Source organism: Phragmites australis, chromosome 4 (genome assembly GCF_958298935.1).
Source record: "Phragmites australis chromosome 4, lpPhrAust1.1, whole genome shotgun sequence".
Lineage (NCBI taxonomy): Eukaryota > Viridiplantae > Streptophyta > Magnoliopsida > Poales > Poaceae > Phragmites > Phragmites australis.
The window spans coordinates 41,648,669-41,666,254 of NC_084924.1; the positions used below are offsets into that span (position 1 = coordinate 41,648,669).

The 17,586-nt window shown below is 46.3% G+C and overlaps 1 protein-coding gene across 1 annotated transcript; it reads left to right on the forward strand.

Moving 5' to 3' along the window:
* The first annotated feature begins 1,937 nt into the window (after nucleotides 1-1,937).
* Nucleotides 1,938-13,879, forward strand: LOC133916579 (uncharacterized). Its single transcript, XM_062360315.1, has 2 exons — nucleotides 1,938-2,210; nucleotides 13,418-13,879. The coding sequence occupies exons 1-2, from the start codon at nucleotides 2,098-2,100 to the stop codon at nucleotides 13,623-13,625; spliced, it is 321 nt and encodes a 106-aa protein (XP_062216299.1). The 5' UTR covers nucleotides 1,938-2,097; the 3' UTR covers nucleotides 13,626-13,879.
* Nucleotides 13,880-17,586: the final 3,707 nt, after the last annotated feature.

Below are 17,586 nucleotides of genomic sequence, written 5' to 3' on the forward strand. Positions count from 1 at the left end.
ATTTCGGCTTAAAAATAAGGTAAGATAAACCAATATCAATTCTATCTAAATATGTTCCAGATTTATCTAGTGTATCTACTGTACCGATCAAAACACTTGCTTCTTATTAAAAAGGTAAATTACAATAATGTAAATGCAGAAATGTAAATAAGGTAGAGAGGGCAAATTTGACACAAAGATTTTTTGCTAGTATCGATGACATGAATACTACCTCTAGTCTATGTTGGAGCTCTACAAAGGATATGCTTCTAGTCAGTACCTGGTCATGGCTCTTGAGTCACCAAGTCACAAAGACAAGGCCTACAGTCGGATGAGCCACCAAGATAAGGTCTCACCACTGTCCTCACTTCCAGTTCTTTACCGTTGTGATCACTTCGGAGCTTGAGCCACCAAGTCAAGGGTCTTCGCGTTCCCGCATAATCGTCTTGCCACCACTCCACACCAAGTCAGAGGGTCAACAAGCTTGCCAGCGAGTCACCAAGACTCCAATATGCTGACATATCACTTGGCTCAATGTTAGATTACTCATTAATTCACTCTCTAGGCAATAATCACCTAGCAACACTCTCATTAGACCTATAAGCACTAATCACAATCTAATGGTGTGTTTAATTGTCTTGAATGATCACTTTAAGCATTTTAGTGGATTGAATATCTTCTCAGGTGTACATGAACTTCTCTGGACTCTAGCACCTTCAAATGACCGAGTAAGTGGGTATTTATAGTCTCAAACTCACGCACTAGTCGTTAACCCAATGGTTCTGAAAAGCTGTTAACACCGAATGATCCGGTGAAAACAGTAGTACTAACACCGGATTATCCAGTGAGTACACTCTCACAAACCAGCCGTTAGAACCCCACTCAAACCTCTGTAACACACCGGATACTCCGATGTATACTTCATCTTCATCACCGGACTATCCAGTGAGTTATCCTGAGTCATCTGAGCCTTTCTTTCTTCTTTGTGTAAATTTCTCCGGTGTATTCATCCGGTGCACATCACTCCATCACGGACTATCGGGTGAGTTATCTTCAGCCAACCAAGTCAATGCAATCCTCTCTAAAAATAATGCTCCAGTGTTTCACATCCTTCATCACCGGATCATCCATTGGGTTAAACTTTGTTATGCTTCTTTTGCACTGTTCATTGTCCGATGTTCATTCCATTCATACTGGACCATCCGATGGGTTGAACATTCGATCTTCAGTGGTTGCATCCTTCTCTGTTAATAATGCTTCGGTGCATTCATCTTTCTGATTACCAGACTATCCGGTGGGGCATACTTTTCAACACAACACCTTCTCTGAAAGAATTGCTGTGGTGAGCACTCTGCTCAAACACTGGACCTTCCGGTGAGGTCTTCAGTCATCTCTCCCATTTGATAAATGTACTCCGGTGAGTTCAAACACCAGGAGCATTGGACCATTCGGTGAGACAAATCTTCCTGACACTTCTTCAATTCAGTCCGACTTTGTCCCGACTATGGTGACTTCTTCATGCATTATATTTATGAGATCTACTAACATATATTTTGACAAACATATTAGTTCCATTAACTATATTACCATTAATCACTAAAATCATAATCATAGTCTAATGAGACTATTTTCGCTACAACATGTAAAATCAATATTATGATATAGCCAAAAAATTTCATAAAAATAATAATTGAAAAATAAAAAATTGAGGATGCACCTATTTTTAATACATATATCGTCTATTAATTACAGATTTTTAAATTGATTGAAATTTCTAAATAATTGAAAGGGAGAAAACAGAGGATAAACTTTGATTGTGAACTTTTAATCGTGTAATATGTAGATAAAAATCGTTCGGATCTGCCACGGCCACCCTCCAAACTGCATATTTTCGTGCAGACGAAATCGTGAGCGTTGATTCGCAATCTAATGGTGTTACACGCGCAACAGTGGGGGACTGGGAGCATACGGGTTCCTCTTCCGCCAATCCCTCTTCTTCGCCACGTAGCTCTCTTCGTCCGTTCTTCCTTCTGCTCCGGCAAGTCCGGGACAGCTTCGCAGAAGGGCCAAGAAATCAGTCGTCAGGTGAATCGGGAGGAGCGGTATCCTGAGGAGGAGATGATCACGCGAGCGAAGCTCGTGGAGCAGTTGAGGGACCACCAGATCCGGTCGGCCCAGTCCTACTCAGCCGCCCTCGCCGTCTTCTCGCCCAACCCCCACATCGCCTCCAGGTCAGGCTCCCCTCAACCTGCTGAAGGCTGATTTTCAATTTCATGCGATTCAGTGTTGATTTGATGCGTAGGGAGTAGGGATCTGCCAGATTCGCGCGGTAAAGATTGCGTCTTTTCTTTGATCTTCTGCTGACATGATCTTCTGGATCTTGGCTGGTCTGCATGGGCCTTGCTTGCAGTTTTTCCCCCTTGGTTAGTTCCCGGACGGTGGTAGCAGGAAGGGGTTTCAGGGATGTCCGAGATGGATGAGTAGGTAGAGATTTACTGCAAGAAAAATAATCAGTTTAAGGCCTCATTGAAGAGACAAAAGGTGTTCAGTTGGAGATTTACTGCAAGAAAAATAATGTTAGAAGACCTATGTTTGAAGTAAGAAAAATATATTTCTTGAAGATCAGGATTGTTGAAAATCGTTGGCATGGAGTTTCCATTTTTTTTCTTTTGCTCTTCTTTGCAAGCATCAATGTATTTGTCATATTACATTGCAAGCTGGGAGCACGATGTGCAGAGGGAGATAGGGCCTACTGTTTGTGTGAAGACAATAGCATAGCTACTGTGCTTGGTTGGCATTTGGATGAAACTCATGAATTGCGCAGATTGCTTTTTGAATGCAACTCTTCCCCTCAATATAGGTGATGTACTTGAGTAATTAACTGAGCAACATGAACACTGTTAAACCATGGATATTTGTCTGGTGGCTGCTTCAATAGCTGAAGAAAGGTATTCTTGAACAGACAACTAAGAATAATTAGGAATAAAGTGAATACCAGCGCTACCACGTTCCTAAACTTGTGAGCAAAGCTCTTCAGGCTTGCTACTGGCCTGATTCCATTCTAGCCAATCGACCTAGACTCAGGTATAGCCCAAAAGGCTTGTTGGGTCAGCCGATGGCCCTAAATCCAGGCTCAAGCTGAGCCAAGCCTGTTGACCTTGGGTTGAGGGCTCAATTTGCTCAGGTCTAACTTGTACCACTTATTCAGTTGGATCCTTAGACTCAGAATATACCTAGCAAGTTGGTAATCTTGGATATGGTTAGCACTAATAATCCATATACGTTGATTAAAAGAGTTTTCTAAGATGATACAGGATGCCATGTCTCCCATATTAGATACTTGAATGCATCGCAATGTAGATGGCATGCCACTCCATATTCCAAATGACTTGGAACATATACATGGCATGCCACATGGTATTTGACACCATTTGGAAGGCCTACATGATAGCAACGTCACTTTTCCTTGGCTGCCTAAATAATGGGTGGATTGAAGTGGTACATAGTGCATATTTATTGGCGTGCCAAAAATATGTCATGAGTCAGTGACCTATGCGGGAATGTAATACAACTTTGGAGACATTTAGTCCAATTGACATTTGTTGCATGAATTAGAGATTAAGTCTGGAGGGGACAACCTTGAAGGCCCAAACCTAGGCCCCTGACCACTATGTGAATAAAATTGAGCAAAGTAGCAAACTTGAATCGACATTTGAAGGGAATTGGGGTACTCCATTTTGTTGGAAGGGACAGAACTTCTCTGTTACTGCAACATGACAGCATTTGACAGGTTGACACCTTGCTGTTGGGTGCCACTCCTTTTCCGTCCATGCAAATCTGTGCAGTGGCCAGCATGGATGAGAAGCTAACATTTGGCACTATGAGCTATGCTAAGTTTGTCGGTCATCTAGCTGGATACAAGTGGCCACAATGCCACACAAAGTCATCTAGGTTGAATGCAAAAGGCACCACTGTCATGCTTGCATGGCTGCTAGTGAGCACCCTCACTTCTCCACATGTAGTCAATGGACACATTTTGTATGCTGTAATACTGGGAATAAGGTTTCTAATATACCATTTGTACATGGGTGACTAAAATAAAAAGAAATACAGAAGCATAATTTTTCATGTCAACAGAAAGGAAGTGGCACTCAGCATGAAAATATGAACATGTGAAGAAAGATTAGGCAAGTTGTCCTGTTAGTAGTAACATTTCCTGTAAGTACGGACGAAACCTAAATGCTCTAGTTTAAGGAGTAGTGGTGAATCTCCCTGAGATCCAACTGGCTAGCGAGGACAGATGTCACCCAGCCAGCCAGGGCTCGATTCTCACCATACTTTATGAGCAAAGCTAGGGGAACGTCTCTCTCCCTACTCAAGTTATTTTAGTAAAGAAGTAGTGGTTAAATGATTTTGGATTTTTCTCTCTTATTAATTTTGTGCTTATTTTCAATTGGATTTTGGCACAGTCAAATGCCCTATAGTATTATAAAAGATTTGGGTCACTACTGAAAAGCTCCAAAAATAAAAGGAACGAATTCATGGCCTGGCAACGATTTGAGTGGTTCTTACAACAATATAATACAAAACTATTGCCTCAAAGAAAAAAACGAGTACACAGTGACAAGTAGGACTTTATTCAATGGAAGTAGTAGATAAAACATGTCGTCTGTGTTCATGATTAGGAACAGAATTCATTTCTCCTTATAACATCTTGTTCCACCCTTCATCTCTGAACTCTGAGCATGCAGGGTAGCAAGGCAGGCAAAATGTATTTATCATGCCTGCATGTCTTTTCAACTTAAAGTAAAAGTGCATTCAGTTCAACTGAAGTAACTTCCATATGATCTGCATTTGATACATTTTCTTATATTTTAGAATAGATTTGCTTCTGTTGATGTTCTCAGTGCTAGACTGCTAGTAAATTCTAAGTTCTCTAATACTTCATATCTATACATGAATGAAGAACTGGTAACCTTCTGATGCTAACCAGTCACCAAAAGTAAACTATTTTTTGAGTATGTCATAAACAACTTCTGCACTGATTTGCACATTAATCTGGAAAGCACAAAAGGTTGTTTGCATAAGCAAGTATCCCCTCCCAAAACTCGTTTTTGTTTTTCTTGAAATTGTTTGGCTCTCCTTTACCATAAATCAAGAACGTACTGGTTTGACTGTCTATCTGTTTGTTTCTTCTATGTGCATTACACTTATTGTGACTGAGTGATATACCAGATGCCTGCCTACATGGGGGCAAGCTAGTGAGCAATGTTAAAAGGGTGCTTTTCAACACTGTGATGCGAAACTTATTTTTATGCCTGGAGTGGGAAAAATCTGTATTTAGTAAGCATATTTAATTTCTCTCTGTGCAGCATTGGTTGCATTAACCATAGATCTGTCTTTCTTTAACTCTAATTATTACTATATAAGCAAAGCATGTTAGTTAGTGAAATGTCTTCATTTTCTTTGTGGTAGCTTTGCTGGCAATCTTCATACATTTTTTTTCTGAAGTAACGTGGCAGGTGCTCTGCCTATTCATTTTAGACAGGGAGAGTGTACTAAACAAATTACAAACTAAAACAGCAAGCAGCTTGCCAATTAGCATCGCCAGCTCGAAGCTGACAAGCAGCGGAGGCAAGCAAGGAAAGTGAAAACTAACAAGACAAAAGCCTAAGGTTGAAAGAGAAAGGGATTACGGATGTAAACCTAGGACTCCTGATAAGCGCCTGTCATCGCCAATCTCCAAGTGTCGATTTCTTCCTTTACTCTATATGCCACCTTCAAGTCGTCCTCTTTGCATCCTTGAAAGACACGTCGATTTCATTCTTTCCATATGTTCCACCATGCATATAGGATTGCCCCAAGCCTGACATTGCGCTCACTGCTCAGTTCTGACATCACAGTCTCATGCAACCACTCCGAGAGAGAGCCCTGAAGAACACCCACCTCAACAGTACCCGCCAAGTGTTGCAATTGCATTACCTTTGTAGTGACGACAAAGGGGCATTGTAGAAGATGATCTTCCGTTTCCGGATCTTGGTGACATAAGGCACAAACTATGCCGTTGTCTATACCTCTCAACTCCAAGTTGTTAGCCGTAAGAAGTTTGCCATGCATGGCCGTCCACGTGAAGAACCTGACCTTCGGTTCCACGTTCGCCTTCCAGAAAAACGTGTCCTGGAAGGGTAGCGTTGCACCAATGAACTGGATCTCATACGCGGACCTCGCCGTGTAAGAGCCGGTCTTAGTCCATCTCCACTTGATTGTATCTTGGTGGCCTGGCGTCTAGACGACCTCTTGAAGCAACATCCAAACCGTCACGAATTCCCGCAGTTGCATCAAGTTATCAAAGTTTTTAAAATTAGTGATCCACCGCGAATTGCTGAGCTCTTGAGCGACTGTTCGCGATTTGAATCTGGCGACGCTGAATAGATTGGGCGCAAGGCATGCCAAGCTTTGATTTCCAAGCCACAGATTGGTCCAAAACTTTGCTTTGGTTCCATCTCCAATCATAACCTCTGTTGACGCCATAAAAAGAGCCTCTTCGGTTTCATGAAGGTTGACAGAGATGTTTTTCCAAGGCCTATCTGGATTGCACCACGAAAACCAAAGCCATCGCAACCGAAGGGCTGTGCAAAAACGCTTGAGGTCTAAAATCCCAGCCCCACCGAGGCTTTTCGGCCTACACATGACTTCCCAATTAACTAGATTACACCCTCTTTTCTCATTCTCATTAGGTCCTGACCAGATGAATCGCTTCCTTATCTTATTAAGTACCTTAAACAGCCATTTCAGTAGCTTAAAAACAATTGCATGAAAGCAAACAGTTGACATTAGCACCGATTTTGTCAGCTCAATCCTTCCTGCCTTTGTTAGGTGAAAACCTTGCCATCCAGGCAGCCGTCGTGCCAACTTGTCAATAAGAGGTTGATAGTCAATCTTTCGTAACTTTCGCGTTTGCAGTGGCAAGCCCAAATATTTACATCGGAAACACTTAACATTCACCGGGAAATCATGAAGCATCCCCTCTAGATTGATGCCATTGCATCTGATCGGATAAAACTCAGATTTGTCCAGGTTTGTGTGCAGCCCGGAGACCTTACCAAAAAACAAAAGAATCTCTTTTATAGTTCTCAGATCCCGTGTCCTTGGATTTAGCATAATAGCAACATCGTCTGCGTAGATTGCATTCTCACTGACCCTTGAATTTCTATGCACCGGAGAGATGATGTTAAGTTCAGAAGCTAGGCTCAAGATTTTGTGAAGTGGTTCCATCAAAAGAGCAAAAAGCATTGGTGATAACGGGTCACCTTGTTGGAGACCTCTTTTGTGTTGTATAGGTTTACCCAGGGTGTCATTGAGCAGCACTCTGGAGGAGCTAGTGCCTAGAGTTAAGCAAATGTACTCCCTTTCATCTTCATTGATATCCGACTCTAGGCCAGAGAGTTCCTGCGTTTGCAAGCCTAACTTACTCCAATCTAAGGTGTGCTCATGCCTGAAAGAGGACCCAAGCACAACGCTGAAGTGTCTATGGATCTCCACCTCCTTTTCCTCTTGTGTGACAGCCACTCCACCACTTGTTTTTAAAAGATGAATGTGGTTCTTTCTCCTCCACCCATTGGCACGTAAGAAAAACAGTTTGGTGTTTGCATCCGAGGTTCTAATGCGGTTCAACCGTGCACGTTGCCTTGCCTTGATTTTCTGGATGGCAACGAGTCCCATTTTTTTTTTTTATTCTCTCCTTGAACTCAGTTTCCAAAATGGAAAGACTTTGTGTTTCTTGTGCAACCTCAATCCTGTGCAGCGCCCATTTTGCCATTTCCAACTGCAGCCTTATGTTGCCAATACAGGACCTGTTCCAATTTTTCAAAGCCCTTGCAGTGCGCGATAGTTTGATGTGTAAGCACCTCATGGCATCCGCAGTGAAGACCGGCTTGTTCCATGCCTCAAAAACGACTTGGTGGAAACCCGGCATGGCTATCCAAAAAGCTTCGAACCTAAAGCAGCGTGATTTCCTATAACCAGAATTACCATGCAAAATAAGTGGGCAGTGATCCGACAGGGTGGATGTCGCACTGGTGAGGGTGGCTGTTGGGTAGAGGAGATCCCAATCCGATGAGCAAAAAATCCTGTCAATCCTCGTCATGGTAGGGTTGGATTGGCCGTTTGTCCAGGTATACTTGTGGCCTTGTAGCTCTAACTCCTTCCAGCCTAACACATCAATAGTGTCCCTAAATCTGTTCATTAGTCCTCTGTTCAGCCTTGCATTGTTCTTGTCCACTGCCCTGTAGATCATTTTAAAATCACCAGCAATCAGCCATTTGACCCAGCATCCCGCTTGATCTCCTTAAGCTCCTCCAAAAACCTCACTTTGTCTGCATCCCCTTGAGACCATACACAGTTGTTAGGCTCCACTCAGCTCCATCATCCTTGTGTCTAATAGTCACAGTCAAGGAATTTTCAGACTTGGTGCAGGAAATCAGATGCATGCTTCCATCATCCACCACAATCAGCATTCCACCTCTTGTATCGTCCGCTGCTGCTTAGGAGTAGTTAGAGGTGAATCTCGCTCCCAAGGCTTGCGCTACAATTCCATCATCAATGTTACCCAACTTTGTCTATTGCAGGCATACAACCGAAGCACGAGCAGAACGAACAATCTTATGGACAGTGTCTCTTAAGCTCGTGTTGAGGCCACGAACATTCCAGCACAGAAGCTTTATGTCACTAATATTCATAGGAGGCGATTAACAACACAAACCGAAACCAAACCCCGCTAAGTGCGGAGGCAGGCGATATATAGATCTAGCATAGACGGGACGAACAACAGACACATGACGAGGGGGCAAGCAACTCCGGCGCCTGAGCAACAGGCGTGCCAAGGGCCGCTGACCACGCAACATAGTCACCATGGTCATGACAAAGCGGCGAGCTCTAGACCGGAACCAGCAGGACCATAATTCTTCTCTCCCACAGAAGAACCACAGAACCGTGTACAGCTGCGCAACAGTTATTATCCTACTAATAAAGACCCCCAAACAGCAGACACAAAACAAGGAACGAAGCAATACAGACACCGACCTGATGAACAACATTCTCCGAGCTCACTTCAAAGCTACCACGGTCGCCTTACTCTGGCAGCCCAGTCTTCATCTTGCACCTTTCCTTTGGCAACTTGTTCATATCCATGTTCATTGCCTTGATCAAGCTTTCAAATGCATTCAGGACTGCAGCCGGCAGGGGGGCATTAAACATCTTGATCAAATTATCCTTGGCCTGGGCGCTGACACTTCCATCCGGAGACAACACACCTAGCTTCTTCACAAGCACCTCCAAAGCCGTCTCTTCGGCGGACTTGACCCTTGCCATCCTCTTGACAGCAAGCCTACCACTACGTCGAACTGCATTCACACTTGCCGGCTGATCATTGCGCATGGTCTTGGGTGTGGAAATGAGGCATCTGTCTGAAGGCACAGCGAGATCAGAGATGAAGCGGTCTATGTTAGCTGACCCCTCCGCCGCCTGCACAGGGCCCCCAACCTTACCGCCAGACTCAGTCACCGTGTCAGGTAGTTGTGGGATGAAGTTCGCCGTCTCACCGCACACAATGGACACTTCGACAGACATCGGTTCATCCTCCAGGAGGGCCCATTGTGACATCACAGGAACCACCGGTGCACCTAGAAACCCATCTTGGACCACCGGGTCTACCCCAAGCGCAAGGGCCAGAGCCCGGGATCCGGTGGCGAGCAGAGCATCCGGAGCCGTGGTCTTAGCTTGCGGCAGGGGAGATTGTCGTGATGCAGTGACATCCAGGTGCTCCTCATGGCGTGCCCCTGAGTCCTTGCTTGGAAAACGCAGGCGGGCAAAACACCATTCGCCGTCCGATCGATGGACGTCACACTTGCTTCCCCCATCGTAGAATCCTCAGACTGGTGTCGATCGCCAACATGGTAGCCGCCGTCTCCATGCCTGGAGGAGCTGCTGCTGCGGTCAGCACCTCACTGGAGGCGACCAAACCAGCCACTCCGGCGGTCCGACCAAGGGCGAACAACGCCTTCATCATGATGGCCGCCACTGCTCCCATCTTCATCATCATCACAACGGCACGAGAGATGGGGTCATCCGAAGGAGCTGCATGAATTTCTAGGCTGGACAACCTCGACCAGTGTATCCCCATCCTGAATGCCCTCGCGCCAGATGAAGTTCCTCATCCTGGGGTTGATAGCAATTCCGGGCGGCCGTAGGTCCTTGAGGCGCACCAAGTGAACAAGCACCTTGTACGAACGGCCCCTCTTCGGAACCCTTGGCTCAGACCATTCAATATAAGCTTGTGGCAGAGGAACGTGCACCGGTGGGACTGGCCCCTCTAGCTCGGGTTCGGTTACAGTAACCCACACCGCCTTCGAAATGGCGCTCGGATCCGACGTCCAAGTAGAGGTTGAAGGCGTCAGTTTGGTTCTGACGTCGAGAAGCTTCCTCAGCATACCGCAGAGCACAGGTGTGACCGATGATTGTGGCTACAATTTCTTCCGTCCACAGGTGCGCCGGCAGCCCCTCCAGGGTAAGCATGACGTGGAACCTTAGAGCATCCCCGTTAGCCTGACTGCGCAGAGACCGGCGCCGGAGGCGAAACTCATGCCCGGCGGAGACGAAACTGGGGCGAGAGCTTGCACGCTTGAAAGCCAAAGGGTCGGAGATGACCACCAAGAAGTCTTTGGGATGATACTTAGTGACTTGGATGTCCATGAGGTGAATGCCGAACTCCGACTGGAACACGTCCATAACCTGGTAACGATTACGGATGATCCACACCAACAAAGCAGAACGCTCGAAGAAGTTGACGCGGTCTCGAATCACCTCCGTCATCGGAAGCATGAAGATCTCTTGGTCTGGACGAAGGGACGGGTCAACAGGAAGCTCCATGTTGCCCAGAGCAGGCGCTGAGGCCGCCGAGCGCTTGAGCATTTGCGTCGGCTCACGTCGAGGGCACTTCACCGCCCGATGACCTCGACCACCGCACTCCCAGCACCTCGAAGGGCTCTCGGCATTGGGCGGAGAGATGGTCGTGAGCCAGGTAGTTGAAGCAGCGGCCCTAGAGCTTCTTCAAATAGGTGTCCCGTAGAGAGGGGGCACCGCCATCACCCTCAATGCGGCGCTCCTGTCGAGGTCGCCTGGGGCGATTTCTGCGCTACTAATGTGGGCGCCTCACCGGTAGCCACCCTGCAGCAGCATCTGAGCCGCCATGTTCCTGCCGCCTCGTTGTCAAGAGCCTGAGGTGGGACCAAACATTACGGCCAGGGCCGGAGTCCAGCAGAAGAGTTGCAGCCGTCTGGTCGGCATGGTTGTTATCCTCCCATCCGGTCGCATCGGAGAGGGCACATCATCCTTCACCGTCCTCCTTGGCCACAGGTCTCGGAGACCGGTGGTCGGCGACGCATGACCCCGTAGGTAACACAGAGTCCCCTGAACCGAACTTTAAAGCGAGATTCGCCGATGGATACACACCCTGCAGATCTATGCTGCTGCTGACCCCATGACACACGGGCCGCCCATGGCATCCCTCCCCCTCCTCTTCGTCTTCAGAACTCCAGAACTCGAACTCACGCGGCAGATCGTGGCAGAGGGCTAGATCTAGACTACTTGGAGATGCGGCATCTTGCCAAGTGGGAAAGGCTTGGTGTTTAAGGCGGCCTGTGGGTGGGGGTGGGGAAGTTGATGAGGCGGAGTGGGTTTTTGGAATGGGATCGGTAGCCAACGCGGTGGTCGCCGCTGAGGTGCCGGCGACAGTCGCGGTCGCTAGTTTGGTTGCCAGAGCCAAAGCCTACAATCAAAGTTGTAAGGTAGTGTTTGCAATCTTCATACACGACTCTTTCATTAAGTGCTACTATCTAAGCTAAGCGACTAAGCTTGCTAGTTGGAGAACCATCTTCAGTTTCTTCATCTGCAGATTTTGGAGCACACTGGCATTCTTCATAGATGTGTTATTTGCTACTAGCTACTGCATTAATGCTCATAAGTCATAATTGCCTTCAAATATTTAATGGTGCTATCATAAGTTTTGCATTGGAGTTGTGGAGATATACTTTAGAATCGAAATGTTTTAGATTTAGTAGGACCAAAACCGAGTATATGAAGTGCGATTTTGGTGCTACTAGGCATGAGGGAGAAGATGTTAGCCTTAGTGGAGAAGTGGTTCCTAAGAAGGATACTTTTCGATATTTGGGATCGATGCTACAGAAGGATGGTGATATTGATGAAGATGTTAGTCATAGAATCAAAGTTGGATGGATGAAATGGTGCTAAGCTTTTGACATCCTCTGTGATAAGAAGGTGCTGCAAAAGTTGAAAGGTAAGTTCTATAGGACGGTAATTCGACCTATGATGTTGTATGGCGTCAAATGTTGGCCACCTACAAGTCGATATGTGACATGTCCAACAGTTAAGTGTAGCAGAGATGCGTATGTTGTGATGGATTTATGGCTATACAAGAAAGGATCAGATCCAAAATAATGATATACGTGATAGGGTAGGGGTAGCGCCAATTGAAGAAAAGCTTGTCCACTATCGGTTTAGATGGTTTGGACATATCCAAAGGAGGTTGCCAGAGTTAACTGTGCATAGCAGGATATTGAGGTGTGCTGATAATGTGAAGACAGGCAGGGGTCGACCCAACCTAACATGGGAGGAGTTCGGAAAGAGAGACTTGTAGGAATGTAATATTCACAAAAAACTATCCACAGATAGAATCGTGTGGAAGTTAGCAATTCACGTGCCAGGACCATAACTTATACATCAGTCTTCTTATACCGTTATTACTAGTACATTTATTATCATTATCATTTTCACATTATCTTTTTAGTTAGATCTTGTGGGTTTCATCTCTAATCTACCTCAACTTGCTTAGGACAAGGCTGCTACTGTTGTGTCATAAGTTGTGCTCAACATTAACCCATCTAATTGATACCATAAAAACCTGCCATGGTTAAATCCTTGTAACCTCCAAAGTAAGCTTGGTTTATTGATAATGAATGTATTTTTTATTATTGTAGGAAGTGATATCACTGTGTCATAGCTCCTTATCCTGAACTGTATTGGATTTGGCAAGTTCTGAAACAGTGTCAGCTTAGCTCAATATTAGAGTGTACAAATGATACATCAGCTTCCTAATGCCAGCAATTTGCTCATGTGCTAATGTAATGCGATGATCAGGAAATGGATTCATGATGCATCAAGATATCATATCAAAACCCGAATGTAGTACAGTTGGTGCGAATGAGCTAATGTATTTGCAATTTGTAAATCCTAACTGATAATTTGGCTAGTGGAAAAGCTATTGTATGTTGGTTATTTATATCATGTTTATGCTTAAGTTATGCCGCCAGCTTAAACTCTCAGATTTAGTCATCTTTTTAATTCATTATCTTTTGTTTTGCAGGAGGGATCTCAAGGTTGCTCTCATCTATGCTGTATTGTTTTGTTTTCTCATGGTATCCTGCTATGTTGCCCTTTACTTGAAATGGTTCAGACTTTCAGCCATGTTTGTATTTTTCGGAATTCTTCTCCCAGTAAGTCTCAAAATCTCTAGGCATGGAAGGCTCAAGAGGAAAAGAGAAAGGAGATTGTTGTTACCTCTGTCCATGTGAATATGTTTTGATATCTTGTAACATTTCAGTAAAATTGCTCAACTACAGATAGGAAATTCCTGGCGGATTACTCAATTAACAGCCCCAGCTTACACTTTCCAAAATGTTGTATGTATCACTTGTTCTGCTGTTATGCGCATGCGTACATATGCTCCGACACTCCTGTCCTGGTTTCCCGCCTTTTCTTTTTTCAAACTTAATCCTGGACAGATAATGCATATTGTTAGAGTTTCTGACAGCAGATCTTGGACAAATCTCGTAGCTTGTTTATCCAATGCATTTGCTCGTGGCTGCAATCATGTGAAATGTCTGGTCAATTGTGGCCTCGGTTGGAATTAGCTTTCGTTCAGTGTGTCCAGTGACCTGCTTTGCCAGTTTCTAGCCACCCATGTGGGAATACGGTATCAGTTGCTGCTCTCTTTTTTCCCCTCTTCTGTTTTTGTTGTCCGCTCCGCCCAGCATACACTCTGCTGCTGTTTGATGTTCTCTGTTTCTTCAGTCTAATCCTGCCTGACGGTTGCTTCTGTGGAGTTTTTGGACCCCGGACCCGGAGGACCTGGGAAAGGCAAGTCGGCAACCCCAGGATAATGTACATTAGCTACTCAGTCCAGACACACACTGTTGCTGATCACATAGTTTAAAACTGCTTGATGCTCCTGCCTGCTTTCCGAGAGGATAAGACGATCTTTAACCCGGAATGCGATTTGTGGCGTGATGGCTCGTAGGAGCATGGGTTACCCGCAACAGCTCCTCTGTCACGAGCCGCGGCCGGACGATCGAACCAGCTGCCCATCTCGCCGATGCCGCTCCCTGATCGACCGTGGCGCTCCCCACGGACGGACGCACGCCGGCGCCACCCGCTGACCCGCCCGGCACAGGCCGGGCCACGAACGAACGTGTGTGGCCGTTGCACGCGACGGGATTCCATTCCACGGTCCAGGCGCGGCCGCGGAACGGCAGCCCACGCCCCGCAACACGGAGTGAGCCGTGCACGTCGGCCCAGCCAAAAGCACTCGGCTGCATATCCTTTTGCCGCGCGCGCGCGTCGACAGCTCCTGCGCGCTGGCCCTCGGCGGCATCGATCGTGCCCGTGCCCACCGAGCTGGGATCACCATCATCCCCGCGGATCTATTCTGGCCCGCGGACGTTGGTTTGCGCTGCTCATCCGAAACCTTTTGACCCATCCGCTGTACATTGCGGGGTGAGAGCTCTTCTTTGTTTTCTTACCACAAAGTGGGTGGTTTTGTCATCCACTGAGGGAGGCATACCAGCATGAGCATCCTCCTCGCAGAGATAGCAAATGCAAGGGGCCGGAGCTCAGCACAACCATTCCTTCCGCCCGTACCAGAGTTTCAGAACTCAGACTCGCCGGGGACAAGCACGAAATATCTAAGCTGCTTAATTCTTGCACGTGCTTGTATAGGCCCGGTTTAGTGCTTGCGTATTTGACCTGCTGCTTCGTGTGCACCACAGCACCGATATGGGTCCGGCATGACTTACCTTCACTTCCTTGCATGTACCAGTGTACTCGATCATTATCTACGTACCCATTTTAGTTTAAGCAGCTTTGCACGCTCCATTCGCCACGCTTTTCTGCCACTACACTATACTTCGGATCGCAGGGTTCTAAGTTCCACTACTCGCTCTGCCCAAGGTGGGGCGAAAAGCCCTGCGACCCCTCTCGTCTTTTTCCTGTCACAAAAGGCCTGCCCCCTTGCACTGACACGTTCGTTCTGGCGCCGCTCTCCTATGTTAGTAGGTCACCGGATCCCAATTTGTTCCATACGCAAACGCAACGATATCACTATATCAGTGTGTCTTTGACCACCAGCTAGGCAACTGGTCTTGGCATCATGTGCTTGCGTATTTGACATCATGTGCCGAGCAGTAGCAGCTTTCCCTGATAAAAATGTGCCCGGCGCCAACGTGTCCGTCGCTGTCTGAAGAACCATTGCATTTGCGTGTTCAGCTGAAAGCTCCTACAACTAGTCAACTACTATAGTATCTCGCGGCAGATTAGCGAAAAGTAAGAGCATTTAATTGTGCCGCACGAGTGCCCGGTGGAATGCTAAAGCTGCTACGATCGATCGGGACCAGAAGAGCCTTGATAGATGACCCTTGACACGAGTGCATGTCCTTTTGAGCTCCGGCGACGGAACTCGGCACACTTCAGCTCGCACTCGAGGGTTTCTCGCCTGCTCTTTGTCTAACCTGGTCACCTCTTGGTCACATTTAAAAAATTCAAATGGTAAGCCCATCGAGTTGCCTGTTGATCATAGGCTCCCGTTTGTCTGTCGAGCAATCGACACATCTTTGTGCACTGGCATAGTTGCATTTTTAGGTAAAAGCGAAGTGTCGCATATGGATGGAGTCCTCCTTTTCCTTCCCCCCGGCATCATCTTTTGTTCATGCACATTCATGATGTCGAGAGACATCAAACCATCCTTCCCAACACTTAGTGTTCTATTTTATTTCCCCCCTTTTCTTTAACCTGTTTATAGCACAGGATTGCCGACACGTCGTCTAGTAAAATCAGATCAAATCAACGTTCAATCGCACGATTAGGGTGCCTAGTTGCAGAAAAGCAGGTCAGGCTGAACGAACTGATTTCACGAAGGAAAACAGGTCAGTGTTTACCGAACTTTTTTCTGATACTAGCTAAGAGCTGGCTACCGCCAGTAGTCCTTGCTTTTGTATATTTAACAGAAAGAAGATAAGTATTGTTGCAAGGGACAAGAAGCCAAGGACGACTGCACAGCACTCATGGGGTTTGGTCATAAGAAATTATGCAGAGGTGTGTAATCCATACCCGTGCAACGGCATGCCTCCTTTTCTAGTCAAAGGCTTTATTTGGCCATCCCTACGCATGGCACTGTGTGCGATCTTTCTCAATGTCCACGGTTGTAAGTTTGTAACTTGTCAAAGGCACAAGGATATGGAAAAGAAGAGGCCAACAATGCAGGCACGAAAAGACGGCTGCTGGAATAAAACTTTGGAGCTGCAAGTATATTGTTCAGAGACCAGAACAAAAGATTCCCGGATTCTATTAGTAGAATTTAAGAGTATTTCAATATATTAAGGACAAGAATTAGCACATTTTTTTAGAGACAAGGATCACCCTGCTTTTATGAAGACAAGTGATTAATAGGTTCAACAAAACAATCAATCTGCTGGGGATAGTAACCAACGATGGAAGAGAACTAAAATCATGCACCCAGATAACCAAACCAAGAACAAAAAGAGCGACAACAAAGTTGTATCAGCCAGCATGTATTTGGACAGAATGAGCACAATTAACTTGGACCTTGTGGTCCAGAATTTAAGGAATAAATATACCGTGCTACCTCAATGAGTGTGTTTTCGTGCTCCTATATTTTTGTAATCGTAGTCCTTGACCAAATGTTTTTCAACATGATATGTCATCTTAAGGTCCGTCGGTAACTGAAACCTCGCGGAGATCTTCGCGTGTGAACAGTTGAAATCTTGATCTATCATGATTGGTTCGAGTCCATGGTCGCCCACCAATGGAACGGTGAACAGCGTCAAAGAACAAAACTAGTGCTTGTGGCCAGCACAGTACGCGTCTGTAGAGAAGAGACCGCCCCCCAAGTGCCCAGCGGTTCACAGCGTCCCCAACCGATCGATCGAGCAGAAAGTCTCGACGCGGCAGAGGAAGAGCCGCGATCGATCACGTACGGTGTCAGGCGATGCAGCAGTGATGAGTACGTCGCCGTGCGCGTGTTAGGCAGTCCGCAACGCGTCGCCTGTACGTGCATGCACCCAATCAGTCCAAATATCCAGTCCAATTTATCATGCGTCCGTCCGTCCGTCGATGGGCCTTAATTTTCGATGGAGATTGGACGCCGAGATGGGCGCACTCAGCAGCTCCGCACCTCGCCTCGAGGGGCCCGAGCCAATGATATGCAGTGGGCAGGACCAGTAGCTCCCGGCTCATGAATAG